General features: G+C 43.1%; 1 protein-coding gene across 1 annotated transcript in view; it reads left to right on the forward strand.

Annotated features, from left to right (window-relative positions):
- The window catches only part of F9 (coagulation factor IX), a 44,311-nt gene that overhangs the window by 14,149 nt on the left and 15,757 nt on the right, over positions 1-14,405 (forward strand). Inside the window, exons 5-6 of the mRNA XM_072626545.1 lie at positions 7,030-7,158; positions 14,046-14,257. Of these exons, the coding sequence (XP_072482646.1) occupies positions 7,030-7,158; positions 14,046-14,257 (341 nt within the window). The remainder of the gene's footprint in view (positions 1-7,029; positions 7,159-14,045; positions 14,258-14,405) is intronic.

Below are 14,405 nucleotides of genomic sequence, written 5' to 3' on the forward strand. Positions count from 1 at the left end.
ATCCAAATCTTCCTCCCCAAGCCATTTTGCCTGATCTTTTCATGGACAAAATCAATCTAGTCATCTATATTTCACCAACATATTTATCTATAGGGCATCTTGCCTCTGGAATTATAAGGCTGAGGTTCCTATCCCACTTCAGATGCTTAATACCTATATGACCCTGGACAAGTCACTTCCCTAGCCTGAACCTCAGTTTCCTCAACTGTAAAATGAGAGGTTTAACTACATGGTCTCTGAGGTCCCTTCCAACTCCATACCTAGATCCCAAGATCTTTTGATTCTATGACTACTATCAACAACCTCCTTACATCCAACCGCCCTTGACCCCCAAGCTCAGTGTTAATTCTATCCTGAAAAGCTATTTCCTGAGCTTTGGTTGATAGGTTAGTCCAACCAAAACTACAAGTTCATCAGCTTGATGCTTACTATCTCCAGATGAGGTCGGGATTGTGCTTGTGATAGGAATCCAGTGCTCATAAACAATTCCTTTTCTTCTCTAAAACTCAAATAGAAGAAAGAGGAAAGATCTGGGCCTTGTGGATGTATAACATCACAGGCCTCATGGCTCCAATAGAAGAACACACAATTCCTAGGCCTGAGACGAGCAGACATAAGAAGCCACACAAGCTAAAACGAGAAGGAAATCAAAGGGACACAGACATGGAGGTGACTTGTTTGTATGTGCAACAGAAGCAAACCAGGAGCCATAAAGCTGTCCAGAATGAAAGTATAACCTGAAGACTGTCTCCATTCAAAACATGCCCTCCCTGGCCCCCAGATTAAAAAGACTACAATATTAGGCAAAGAGAAGAGGAGGCAGAAGGGATAAGGACCAAGGAAGGCCAGCTGGCTGAGCCCCTGACATCGCTGGTTCTCTGAATCCCAGCCTGGAGTCCATTCTTGCAGCATTATGAGTGGCTAAATTCTGCAGTGGTAGAAAACAAGATTCCAGTCTTTCATTTATTTATTTGTTGGGAGGAGGGGTGGTTGGGGGTGGAGTTTAATCATTTCAAATTCTAGCTAGCAGCATTCACCTGAAATGCACTCCTCCCTGCTCAAAAATGGCCCAGCCTAATGCAGCTCCCCTTAAGGTAGAAATAAGAAGAAATCTTTGAAGTAGTTACTTATTATCAGCTTAAATAATGAAAGCCTGGGAGCTGAGGGAATAACCCAATTACGCATTCAATAAAGCATAATTGAAACTGGTCCCTAGCATTAAATATTCCTAAATGACTTTATCGTCTCAAAAAAAAAAACAACTTCGGGGGCTCAAGGGAAAGCCCTTGTAATGGCTGGCTGTCCTGGGACCAGTAGCTGATCTGGGCTCAGTGGCACTTGGGTCTCTAGACTGTCTCAGCTCAGCAAGTTACAAGTTTGGAGGGTTTTTTTTTTTTAATTTTTTAAATGTTTAAATGTTTAAATTTTAATTTTCTTCTACTTTGAAATTTGATGTTTTTGTTCTGAACTTTTAGCAAACAGCAAGTCAAATCATCATTTCCTTACCCAAAGCTGAACTGAAAAAGAGATTTGTACATGAAACTATGAATCACTGAGGTATACAGCTGGCTTTTCTTTTTAAATATAGAAAAAATTCCACGTGAAGCAGGACTTCTTGCTTATGATTCTTTCTGGCCTTCTGTTCTCTTTCTAAGCATTTTTTCAAATGCTATAAAGACCTGCTTTCCTTTTGCTTTCTTTTGGGAGGTGAGGTACCTCACCCCTACCCTCAATCTTAACTAAAAAACAAACAAAGAAGCAAACTCTTGCAGCAAACAGTGAAGCAAAGCAAATTCCCACTTTGGCCACATCTGAAAACATAGGTCTTTTTCATCATCTTAAACCCCTCACCTCTGGCTAGAGGTTTTGTAAAGGAGCTCCAAGGGAACAAATCACTTCCCATCTCTGGGCCTCAGTTTTCTCATCTGTATAATGAAGAAGTTGGCTCTAGGGCCTCTTCCAGCACTAATATCTTCCCAGTCTATATAATATTTTTAACAAAATGATAATAAAAACATATTTCTTGGATCTATGCTGGAAGCATAGAAATAAATATATTTTTATCAAGCTAAACTAAGGCAGGAAGGAGATCAGCCTGGAGCAATGGATGATATGGATGATCCCTTTTCTTTTTAACTTCCCTTCCCACCTCCCCCTAGACCTCTGTTCCTCTCCTGCACTGAGATCACTGCTGTGCCCCGGCCAGCAGACTCACAGAACTACAAACGCAGAGGGTTGGAAGGGACCTACGAGTTAATCTACTTTAACTCCCTCATGGAGGAAGTCCAGGCTCCTCATTAATCAGATCCTCTGAGTGGGAAAGGGACTTGCCCCAAAATCAAAGGGTCATGGATTTAGGCTTGGAAAAGACATTAGAAATCACCTAGAGACTGGATTCTAGTCCAGCTCCTTTATTTTGCAGTCAAGGTAACTAAGGCTGAGCTCAGATCACACAGTTAGCCAGTAGTAGAGTTGGATTTCAACCAGTCTAGTGCCTGCTGCAATTTCATGGGCTTTTCTGCACCGCTACCCCATACCACCCTTTCAAGAGTGTTCATATTGTTCAGTTGTTTCAATGGTATGTCTGACTCTTCATAACCCCATTTGGGGTTTTCTTGGCAAAGATCCTAGAGTTTTGTCTTTGTTTTTGCCATTTCCCTCTCCAATTCATTTTACAGATGAGGAAACTGGGGCCAATGGGGAAAGTGACTTGACCAACGTCACACAGCTAGTAAGTGTCAGGGGACAGATTTGAACTCAGGAAGATGAATCTTCCTGACTCCAGGCCTAGCACTGTATCCATAACAATGCCACCTAGCTGCCCACCCTTTCAAGAGTACAGAGCTCATAATTCCTCAATCAGCTAGGAAGGGTAGATATTTCATAACACAGACAAATTAACACTTCTTTCAAATGTGGCATTTCTACTTCAAATATGAAGACTTCCACTTTGCTAAATGGTACTGCTTTTTCTACATGTTGGGGTTGGGGGGTGGAGGGAGTTGATGGCAGGTTATAAGAGTTGGGAATTAGCTAGATTCTGCTAAATAAATAACAACAATGAACTTTGTGGTGACCTCATTATCTAGAAAGCCTTTCTGTTGATATTGTCATAGAGGAATGAGGACTGAATGGAAAGAGAGCAGAAATAGGAAATATAAACTCTCCTATCATATGAGTACATATATAAGTATATATAAAAGACATATAAATACAAAATAGTTTTTTAAAATGGTAGTTTGGGAGTGAAGGCGCTAGCTGTTGGAGAGACAAAGAAAGGTTTCATGTAGGGGTTTTTGAGCTGTGTCTTGAAGGAAGAGATGGATTCTGTGAGATGGAGGAGAAGAGAGAAGGTATTCCAGGCAGGGGTATTGGCCAGTGCAAAAGTATGGCAATGAGAAATGGAGTGTTATGTATAAAAAAAAGAAAGAAGACCAGTTAGACTGGATTGAAGAGTGCTGGGGGAGGGAGAGGAACGTCCAAAGACGCTAGAAGTGTAGCGTCACTCAGGATGTGAAAGGAAAGCTAGAGTGGACAGTTGATTTTAGAGGCAACAGGGAGCCAGTGGAGTTGAAAGAATAGAGAGGTAATAAAGTCAGATCTGCATCTAAGAAAAAAATCATTTTAGTAACAGTTGTGAAGGGTGGACTGGAGTAGGGAGAGACTTGAAGTAAGAAGGTCAATAGGAAGACTTGCAGTAACTGGAGAGGGCTTGAACTAAGGTGAAAGCTCTGTTAGGAGAACAAAGGTAGGGTTTCCAAAATGTTTTTGGAATAGAAATGGCAACCCTTTGGTAACTGATTGGATATTTGGGGTAACGGACAGTAAGAATCAAGGGAGAGACTGAGGTTAAGAACCTGGGAGACTAGAAAGATGGTGGGGAAATAGAGAAGTTTTGAAAGGGACGGATTTGGGAGATATAACAAAGTTCTGTTTTGAACATATTGACCTTGAGACATCTAGTTTGAAATGTCCAATTAGTAATTGGTGATTTAGGACTGGAGCTCAGAAAAGAAACGAGACCAGTCCTGGCTATGGAGATCTGAGAGTCATCTGCATAGAGATGTTGGTTAAACCCAAAGGAGATAGGGAGGTCACCCAAAGAGAGAATGGAGAAAAAGAAGGACAGGGGAACTGGGATGGCCCTCAACCCACAGTGTGGTAGTGCCATAGGGATGATGAACCAGCACAGAACACGGAGAAGGAGCAGTCAGATAGGTAGAAGGAGAACCAGGAGAAAGAGGAGGTGAATGATGAAAGCAGTCCCAAGATGAGATTTGACAAAGAAATGATGAATGGTGATGGGACAAAGAAGCAAGGAATTTGAGAAAAAAAGGATGGTGTAGAGTTGAATTGGCTAACTATAAAGATGGGAGAGTGAAGCAAGACAAAGAGTAATAGCCAGAAACAACTGAGGGTAAAAGAGATCAGAGGTCTCTATGAGGAACAGAGAAATGTTAGAATTTATCATTAGGAAAATTGAACACTTGTGGGTAATGGTAAGATCCAGTATGGCTTCATGTATGGTTGAGGTAAAGGAATAGGTCATGGGATTTAAGGAGACTAAAGAGTGAGTCTGAGGAGAACATCCTCATGGATGTTGGAGTCCCCTGCTATAAGGGCAGGACATGGGGAAAGGGAGATGGTGAGCCAGGTAGATGAAGGAGAATGATCAGCAGAGGTTGGGCAGAAAGTTTTTTTCAAACCTCAAAGGAGATGTTTCTGATCATTGGTGATTAAGAGAGAGTTTAGAATGGAAATGGAGAAGGAAATAGCATTCCAACCCATACCCTGCCCCCCAGGTCCGAGAATGCAGGACTGAAGGTCTTGCCAGTGGTGGACAGGAGGGTCTGGAATAGAATGTGGTCATGAGTTAGAGGGAGTCAGGTCACAGTGAGGCTTAGTAAGAAAAAAGGAATGTGAGAGAAAGGTCCAGGTCAAAGAGAAGTTTGCTTACTATGAAAAAGGAATTCCAGAACATACAGAAGAAGGGTTAGGGTTGGAGTAGGATGCCAATATGGTTAGCTTCAGAGGTTGGGTATGAGAGAATGGGAACTGGGGGTGGGGATAGTTTGCTTCTATGTGCCCAGTAATTGATTAAAACAGAGATAGGGAGAGAAATGGATGATGAGAAGCTATTAGCCATTGGAGTAGCAGTGAAGTGAACAGTCACCAAATTTAGTTTAATGCTAGAAAGGGACAATGGTACAGGGCCTTAGTGACTCTCATTTACTTGAGGGTGGGGTACAAGAGAATTAGAACAAATGCCTTAGTCTTCCAGAACCAAATCTAGTACCTTTTTTCCATTCTGTACCACAGCATGCCCAAAGCTAATCTACTGCAGGGGACTGTGGAAAGCCTACTAGAACTGGAATTAAAGACCCTTCCTAGGCCTTAGTTTCCTCATTTCTAACCTAAATGGGTTGGACAAGGTGGTCTCAAAGTACTCAACTTCTTTAGATTTCAGTTTACAGGTAAAATGGCAGGAGGAGGCTGGTTGGGGGAGGCAGGAATTTACTGGCCCATGATCCCTTCTATGTCTATGAGCTTGTATGTAGCAAATCACTTCTCCTTCTTTGGTCTTCAGTTTCCTCACCTGTCAAATGAGGGGGTTGGAAGAGATGACCTCCGGGGTCCCTTCCAGCTCTATCTAGATCTATGCTCTTACAATGAGAATCTGGCTCCAAGCCTAGAAGCCTTTCTGCTGGGGACTCTGTCACTCACTATCAGCAGAGGCCCCCTTGAGTATGCAGGGCAAAGATGAAGGTGGGAAGTGATCAAAGTGGTCACATGACATAGAACCTGAGGTGGGGGGGGGGGTGACAGGGCCAAAGGGCTTGTTCCATTGTCAACTCTCTCTCCAGGACTTGTTTGCTTTGGCTGTACACTTTCCCATTTCTGGGTAGAAATAGAGTGATACCAAGTGAAGGGGAAAATAGCCAAGGTTATTGCACTGGCTGCAGCAGGGGAAAAGGTCTTATTTTTTTTTTAAAGAAAAGTACAAAGTCACATTTATATTCATTAAAAACCCAGATTAAGCACTTGGGGATTATCTTTGAGACAGAAAATATTTGCTGTTTTATTTACTTGGTAGCAGTGCATTGAATTTGAGGTCAGAAACCCCCACCCTGTCACTTTACTACCCATAGATCATCAGGCAAATCACTTCCCCTCTCTGGGCTTCTGCCTTCCCCTCTGAAAAAATGAGGGCATTGAGGTCTCAAAAGTTCCTTCATGCTCTCAATTCAGAGGCCAGACATGAATGAGAATGTCCTCCACCCCACATCAGCCTCCACATGAAGATCTCCAATGAAGAAGAGCCCATTTCCTCATGAGGCAGCCCACATCACTTTGAGGGAACTGGAATTGTCCTGAAGCCTAAATCTGCTTTTCTGCGCCTCTCACCCACTACTCCTGCTCATTTTGTCCTTTAGAGCCAAGAAGAATTGGTCTTATTCCTCTTGTGTTCATCTCTCAGTTTCCCTATCTGTAAAATGAGGGCATTGGGCTAAATGACCTCTAAGGTCTCTTCTGGGTCCAAATCTATAATCCTATGTTATCCCCACTGAGTTCTGAATTTCTCCAGACTAAGTATTCCAAATTCCTCCCAGTGTTGTCTACAGTGGATTCAACATGGGTAAATATAGAAAGTCTTATACATGCTTCAGTTAAAAGAAAAAACTTCACTAGGACCAGAATCAGACTGTGAGAGTTGAAAGGCAATCTCAACAACCATTTAGTCCATCTCATACATAAAAGAATCCTCACTTCTCCCACTGGTGATGTCTTTCCAGAACTTCTATTTTGACGAGTGACCCAGAACAACCAACCATCCTTCCTTCTCCAGATGTAACCAAAGAGCCTATGTGATACCTTCTACCCTCAATACCTTCTTTGTTTTCCAGCTCCCCCTTTATGTGTTGTCTTCTCTCATTAGAATGTAAGCTCCTTGGCTTTCTTTTTGTTTATCGCCATATAGCAAATGCTTAATTCGATGCTTGTTCATTGAATAACTGACTTCCATTCCAGATGCCAGCTGTAGTATTAAAAATGGTGGCTGTAAGCAATTCTGCAAGATGAATGCCTTGAACAAGGTGGTGTGTTCCTGTACTACAGGATACCGACTGGCAGAAGACCAGAAGTCCTGTGAACCAGCAGGTCCAAATTGAAACAGATTTTCTAAAGTCTTACAGATAAGTTCACCAAACCTGTATTTAATCCTTCAACAGTTTTTATCACCTGAAAAATGTCTAGTTCCCCGTCTAATCCATACCAAATCAATTCACGAGCAGCATTTATTAAGTTCTAACTAGAATTTATTAGGCACCTACTATGTACCAGTCTCTGTGCTAGGCCACTAAAATACAAAGACAAACCAAACTATGATAAACCAAACCTGAGGTCCCTGACCTCAAGGAAGTTACGTTTTTGCCAGGGGATATGACTGGTAAACAGATATGTACGAGCAGGATTTCTTGAGGCGGGAGAGTCCTACCAAATGGAGGAGGGATAGTCAGTAAAGGTTTTCTGCAGGAGGTAGCACCCCAGTTTTACCTTGAAGAAAACCAGGGATCCTGAGAGATGGAGAAGGGAGACCATCCAACCACGAGGGGTGGCTTGCATGAAAGGACAGAAGCCTGGGATGGAACAGGGACTTCTGGAAATAGAAGCAACTAGGACAGCAGAGTTAGAATGGAAAGTGTAGAGTTGCCTCCTCTCAGCCTCACTTTTTGTATCTAACAACCTTTGACTGGTCAGAGGTTCTTTCCTTAGAGTTTGGGGACTTGTGTTTATGTATATATAGATATGATCGGTATTCTTTGTAATCTTATATGTTTTATACATTTGAAAATATTATTCTGAAAAGGGGCCATGGACTTCTTCAGGCTGTCAAAGGGGTTCAGGTCACCAAAAAAAGGAAGCACCCCTAGAAGATCTCTAATGGCTCCTCTCTAATTCCACAATGCAATCCAAAAAACATTTATTAAGTGCCTACTGGATGCCAGGCACTATTTTGGCCACTGGAAATACCCAAGCAAAACAAAAGGCAAACAATGCCTTTCAATCTCAAATACTTTCACCCTCCTAGTGTGGGAATTCTCAATCATCTTAAACTTCCTTCCCTTCTTCCTTCCCTCTCCTTTTCCTTCTTCCTTCCTTCCTTTCTTTCTTCCCTTAGAGATGAATTCTTGATCTCTGTCCCTTCCCCACTATCTGAGTTCTTTTTAATCTAGCAATGTTTTCTTGGGCTCCTGAGACATAGGGCAATACCAGTGGTTACAGCAAATATCCCAAGAGGGCCAGAAACTCGGAGAGCAAGTGTTTCAAGCATGATTCTGTTAGCCCCTGACTGGGAGACCCTACAGAGACCATTTAAAACCCCTGGCTTTCATGCCATGTTCCAACAAGCTTGGCATATTCTAAATCACTCTTGTATCTGTACCCTTTGGTCAGGTTGATCAATGCTATGCATCTGGGCAGCAGGGAATTAATCCTCTGGGCCAACATTTCTAGGCTACTGCTCATCATGCCACCTCAAAAGGAGGGCTGTGTTGATTGGGTGACTCGTGTTTTCAGAAAGGTCCAAGAGCCATTCTGATGTCATGCACAGAAATATGGTTGCATATGCCCTTTCTTTGAAAATGAAGTTGGAGAACTCTCAAATAGAACAAGCCAGTCTCTCATGTGGTAACAGTGATACTTTGGTACCAGAGAGAAACAGCCTCTACTACCTGGTCCTAACCTACCTTTCTAACCTTATTATAGATTATTTCCTTTTCCACATCCTACAGTTCAGCCCAATTGGCCTTCTGGCTATTCCTTACACATGGTATCCCACCTCCGTGCTTTTGTCCAGGCTGCCCCCTCCTGCCTGGAATGCAATCCTTCTTCATCTCTGCCTCTTAGACTCCTTCGTTTTATTCAGAACTTTGCTGAAGGGCCACCTCCTACCTGAAGCCTACCCTAATATCCGCAGATTCTAATGCCCTCCACAGAAATGTGTCACATTTATCTTATATGTACTTTTATATACGGTATTACAAATTTATTTACATATTATTTGCATAAGCTAATTTGTTGCCCCCCAAACCAGCCCTGCACCCCTGCCATAAGCTTCTTGAAGACAGGGACTGTTTGTCTTTGTCTCCTCAGCACCTAGCATAGTGTTTGGCACATAGTAGGTGCTTAAATAAGTGTTTGGTGATTGGCTGAATGAAGTGCCCAGAAGTTGCCAGTGAGAAGCAGCTCCTTGGTGCCTGTTTTGTATGGGAGAAGGGTGTTTTTGATGTCTCAGAGGTGGAATCTTATTAGTCTGGTATATCACATTTTGAGCTTTGCCAGCACACTCAGGCGGGCTGCCTACCTCAGCATCAAGGCGAATCCCAGCAGAGGAAATTGAAGATGCTACCAGTAACCAGGAGTGTCCCTGCAGCAACTTAAGTGAATGGTCTTTAAAGCACTGGCATCCGCAAGAGCTAAGTTTTAACCCCACTGTGGCTGCTGGGGACATTTGGCCCCCAAGGAGACATCCTCTTCCCCTCCCTCTAAAAATAGGTGCAGAGAGATGGAGCCTGAGCAGCAGTGGTCTGAGGACTGCTGGTCACTGTGGCTTCAGCATCTATGGATAAGCAGCCCTTGACTTTGCAACCCCTGACAGCTCCTGCAGACCTTTCAGTGTTGAATCACGGGCTCATAGACCATGGAACCATACATCTAGAGCTGGGAGTGACATTAGAGGCCTTCAGGTTGTATAGATTAGGAAATAGTTCGAGAGAGGTTAAGTGAACAGTCCAAGGTCACTTAGCTAGTAAGTATTTGAGGTAGGATTTGAACCCATATCTCTCCTGTCTTCAAACCTAACTCTCTCTACTTTGATACCTAGTGGCCTCAGGGAAGGGGTAAATTTAACTCAATTTGAGATGCATTGACACCTTATTATGTATTGCAAGGTATAAAGGTCGATCCAGGGTGATCCAGGCTCAAATTCCACCTCCGATACTTACTAGATATGAAACCCTGGGCAAGTCACCTCACCTGGCTTGGCCTTAAGCCACTCCCTCAACTTAATTCTAGTTAAGTACAAAGGAGGATCCTAGGAGCTGCGGACGTGAACACAACAATCCAGTTGCCCAAATCCTCAAAGGGCTTACAATCTACTAGGGGAAAACAAGGCACACACAGATAAATGAATACCAGATCTATCAAGGAAGGGGTGAATGTTGACAACTGAGTGGCCCAGACTGAGTGGCCCAGAAAGCACTTCCCCAGGGGAAGCAGAACTTTGAGGTAACTCTTAAAGGCTAAGGAGCCCAAGAGGGAGGAGCCAAAAGGAGGGTAAAGCTACAGCCAACATCTCCTCTCCCTGCATTAGCTGAGCTGGGAATCAACAGCCAGCCACAACTGTTTGTCACTCACTGACTCCGGTGCTGGTCAGTCACATTGGCACAAATAATAAATTGTGAAGAAGTCATTTCATCCATCTATGAAAAAACTCATCGAGCAATGAATGATAAAAATAGCAGGACTGTATGTAATTTGTCCTCGGGAAGTTTCTATTTGAACTGCATCTTTAAAAAGAGATAATAACATGAATAATGATAATTACTGGTATTTACATTGCAAACTCTAATGAGCATATTTTAGTTTGCTTTGTACATATTTTCCCATTTGAGCCTCACAAAAACCCTGTGAGGTAGGTGTCATTACACCCATTTTACAGACAAAGAAACTGAGGCTAGCAGAGGTAAAGTGACTCGTAGTCACTAAGCTGGGAAGGGTAAGAAGCAGGATCTAAACCTGATTATTCCCAGCTCTAAATCCCCTGCTGTTTCTGCTTCCCAAAAAACAAGAGAGAAAAACTCTCTCTCATAATCCCAGTGTTTCTAAATGCCATGCCCATCTCAGGGACCCCTTGGTTCAGAATGCCTCCCAACATGGACCCTTGGCTCTGCCCTCCTCGCCCCTTTGGTAGGCTCTAAATCTCCTGCTGGCTAAAACTCAATTAACCTTGGGAAGGGAAATCAAGTCCCCTATAGATTAATGGTTTAAGACTCAGCAAATCCACTGCCCACCTGGACAGGAACACTGCAGTGGAGAAATTCTTATGTGTCATAAGCGAGGAAAAACTAAATAAGACCTACTCCCCAACTTTTAAACAAGTCATTGTTAAGCCTGACTTGCTTTGGAGGGGGAACAAAACAGCCTCAACAAGAAATAAGCTCAGCTGTCATTCACTGGCATTCTACCCCTCTCCCCAGCCATTACGAATGATTAATATTTATACAGAAGCCTTTGTAACCTAATTTCCTGTTTTGCCCAGCACATGTTGTTACCTCACTGCAGCTGGTTGCCATAGAGATGTTGGTTACAAGATGCAGAGGTAGAAGCAAAATGGGACATTTTGCATTCAGGCACCTGGGAAGAGACAGAAATGAATCTGGATGCCACTGAGTCTGGCTGCACGTTTCCATTTTAGCAGTTGGTCAGTGAGATGAAGGAGGGTTTCTGGATGTTCACTGAGGCTTAGAGACTGAGACAACCCTGAGAAAAGGATGGCCAAGGCTTTTGCATTTGGTTCTGATGAGAGGCCATGAGAGAGAAGAGAATGGATATCACTAATCTGAGGGGAGTGGGAGGCACACACTCAGCCATGTCACTCTAGAAAGGACCTAGACTCATAAGATCATCGGCTTGTGAACTTCGAGGAGGCCATCTAGCACAACCCCTTCATTTTACAGAAAAGGAAACTGAGGTAGAAGGTTGTTAGCTTGTTTGTCCAAGGTCACACAGGCTCCCAGACTCCACATTAAGCATTTGCTACACTGCCTCATGTACTTCAAGCCCCCTTATTTTACATCTGAGAAAAGCGAGGCACAGAGGGGTAAGATTATTTTTTCCATGTCACATAGGTACTAGGTAGCAGTCACCATGTGACTGAGGACAAGTCTCTTCCCCTCTCGGCTGTGATGTTCTGGTTTGGATAAACCAACTAGTTAACGGTGGGACAACTAGGTGGCGCAATTATATCCCAGTCAGTTTGATAGCTACTGGGATGGGAGGTGGAGGAAAATGTTTATCGACTGACATCGCATAGAACAGAATCCTGTGGAATCCTTATATATCATCGAACTCTACCCAATGACTTGACAGAAAAAGAAAGTGAGGCCCAGAGAAGGAAAGCCACTTGTCCAGGCAACAAAAAAGCAAATAAAAGAGCTATACCTGGAAGTCAACCATGTCTTCTAAGCCTTAATCTAGCATTCGTTCCACTTGGGAGGAGGGGAAGGGAACAAACATTTTTTGAGCACCTACTATGTGCCAGGAACTAAGCTGATACTTTACAATATTACTCATTTGATTTATGTAAGAAAAGCCCCCTGAGTGTCCTAAAGAACACGTCTGGGCATGGCTTTTCCTGCTCAGACAGCTTCTTTGGCTTCCTGCTGCCTCTAGGATAAAATGATAACTCCTGTAGTTGGGACTTAATGCAAGCCCTTCCCAGTCTAATCTCAACTGACCTTTCTAGACAGCCTGTTGTTTATTTCTCCAGCCCACAAACTTTCCACTTCTACCACAATGGTGTAATTGATGTGCTCCAGACATGACATTCCATTGTCACCTTTGCCATGAGGCCTGTCCCTCATGACCAGAAGATTCTCCCGAGCTTCCATCAAGGCTGACCTCAGGGGCCACCTCTTACAAAAGGCCTGATTAAGATTCTCCCTAGTTGTTGATGCCTTTGAAATTACTTTATATTAATTTCTAGATGTTTTGTATTAATGAGGGATGGTGTTAGGTAGCAGAGGTAGAGAATCAGAGTTGGTCTCAAAACCAGGAAGACCTGAGTTCCAGTATCACCTCTGATATATTTTGGCTGTGTGACCCTAAACCTCTCACTGCCCTCTAAAATCCGTATTATAGAGAAGTGCCCAATGGCATTGGCAAAGGGAGTTTCCTCACCTGGGAGTTCCCTATACCATCAAAATCTCAGGTCCAATCTCTGTCCCTGTCCTTTGTATTTACTCAGCTGTGGACACAATGTTTTATGCCTAATAAAACACATAATCTGTGAAAACAGATTTCATTTTGTCTGTTCTTAGAGCAGCGCCTGACACACAGGTATTTAACAAATGCTTATTAAATTGAATCAGTGTAGCAAAATGGCCATAGGTTCAAGAGTCAGAGGATCTGAGTTCAAATCTTGCTTCTGATGGTCATTATCGGTGTGACTTCTCCTTGGGTTTCTATTTCCTCATCTGTAAAATAAAGCCCCTTCTTGCTCTACACCTCTGATTTGTTGATGTGAATTGAATTAAGATTGTTAGTCATGGAGCTGCTTCCAGGGCTTCACTGTGAAAATACACATTTGGCTCATCTGACCTTTGGTTAAGGAGCCATTATCAGTTTCCTTTGATGGGCCATTGGCATCTCTGTTTGGAAGGTTCGGAAGCTGAGACACTGAGTCACCTGGGGAGCAGGGAGCAAGGAGCAAAGGTTGTGTTCAAGGTTATAATGATGGTCTTGAAGCTGAAGGACACTGCCCTTCCCTGCCTCAGCAAGGGGGCTATTCAAAACAGTCATTCAACTGTCTAGGCTCTGAGAACTTTCAAGATGTTCTGTAAAGACATTTAAATCAACTGTTTGACTGGACTTTCCATCCAGTTAGGTAGCATTGCAGATAGAGCCCCAAGCATAGAATTAGGAAGACCCAAGTTCAAGAGAACTCAGATACTTAGTAGCTATGTGATCTTGGTCAAGTCATTTAGCCTCTGTTCACCTCAGTTTCCTCATCTGTAAAAAGGGCATAATAAGAGCATCTACCTCTCAGGATTGTTGCAAGAATAAAAGGATGTGATATTCATAAATCTTTTGGCAAATTTTAAAACATTATATAACTGCTAGCTAAAATTAAAAATCCACCCATTGGCTCATACTTGCTGATGAGGCTGCCCTGTGCCTGGGGGGCCAAGCAGGACTTTCTCAGTGTTTGCTTTCTGTTTTCCAAAGAGAAACACCACAAGAGTGACACTCTCTTTCTCTTCTAGTACCATATCCATGTGGAAGAGTTTCAGTTCCTCTCCTTCATAAGAAAATCACCCGTGCTGAAACTATCTTCTCTGATATGGACATGGACAATATGAACTCTACCGAAGAGGAACAGGTTCCAGATGAAGTCACACAAATCATTCCCGTCCATAAAGAAGTGATTCGAGTTGTTGGTGGAGAAGATGCCAGGAAGGGGCAGATCCCTTGGCAGGTACTGTACATCGAGTGTATTTGGCCTAACCCAAGAGGCCCTAGTGGACACAGGACCAACTTTATGAAGCAATGGTCATTTGAGGGATGCTAGTGAAGGTTTCTTTGTTTCAAAACATCTTCCCTACCAGTGTACAGAATTCTGTACC

Source organism: Notamacropus eugenii, chromosome X, assembly GCF_028372415.1.
Source record: "Notamacropus eugenii isolate mMacEug1 chromosome X, mMacEug1.pri_v2, whole genome shotgun sequence".
NCBI classification, from domain to species: Eukaryota; Metazoa; Chordata; class Mammalia; order Diprotodontia; family Macropodidae; genus Notamacropus; species Notamacropus eugenii.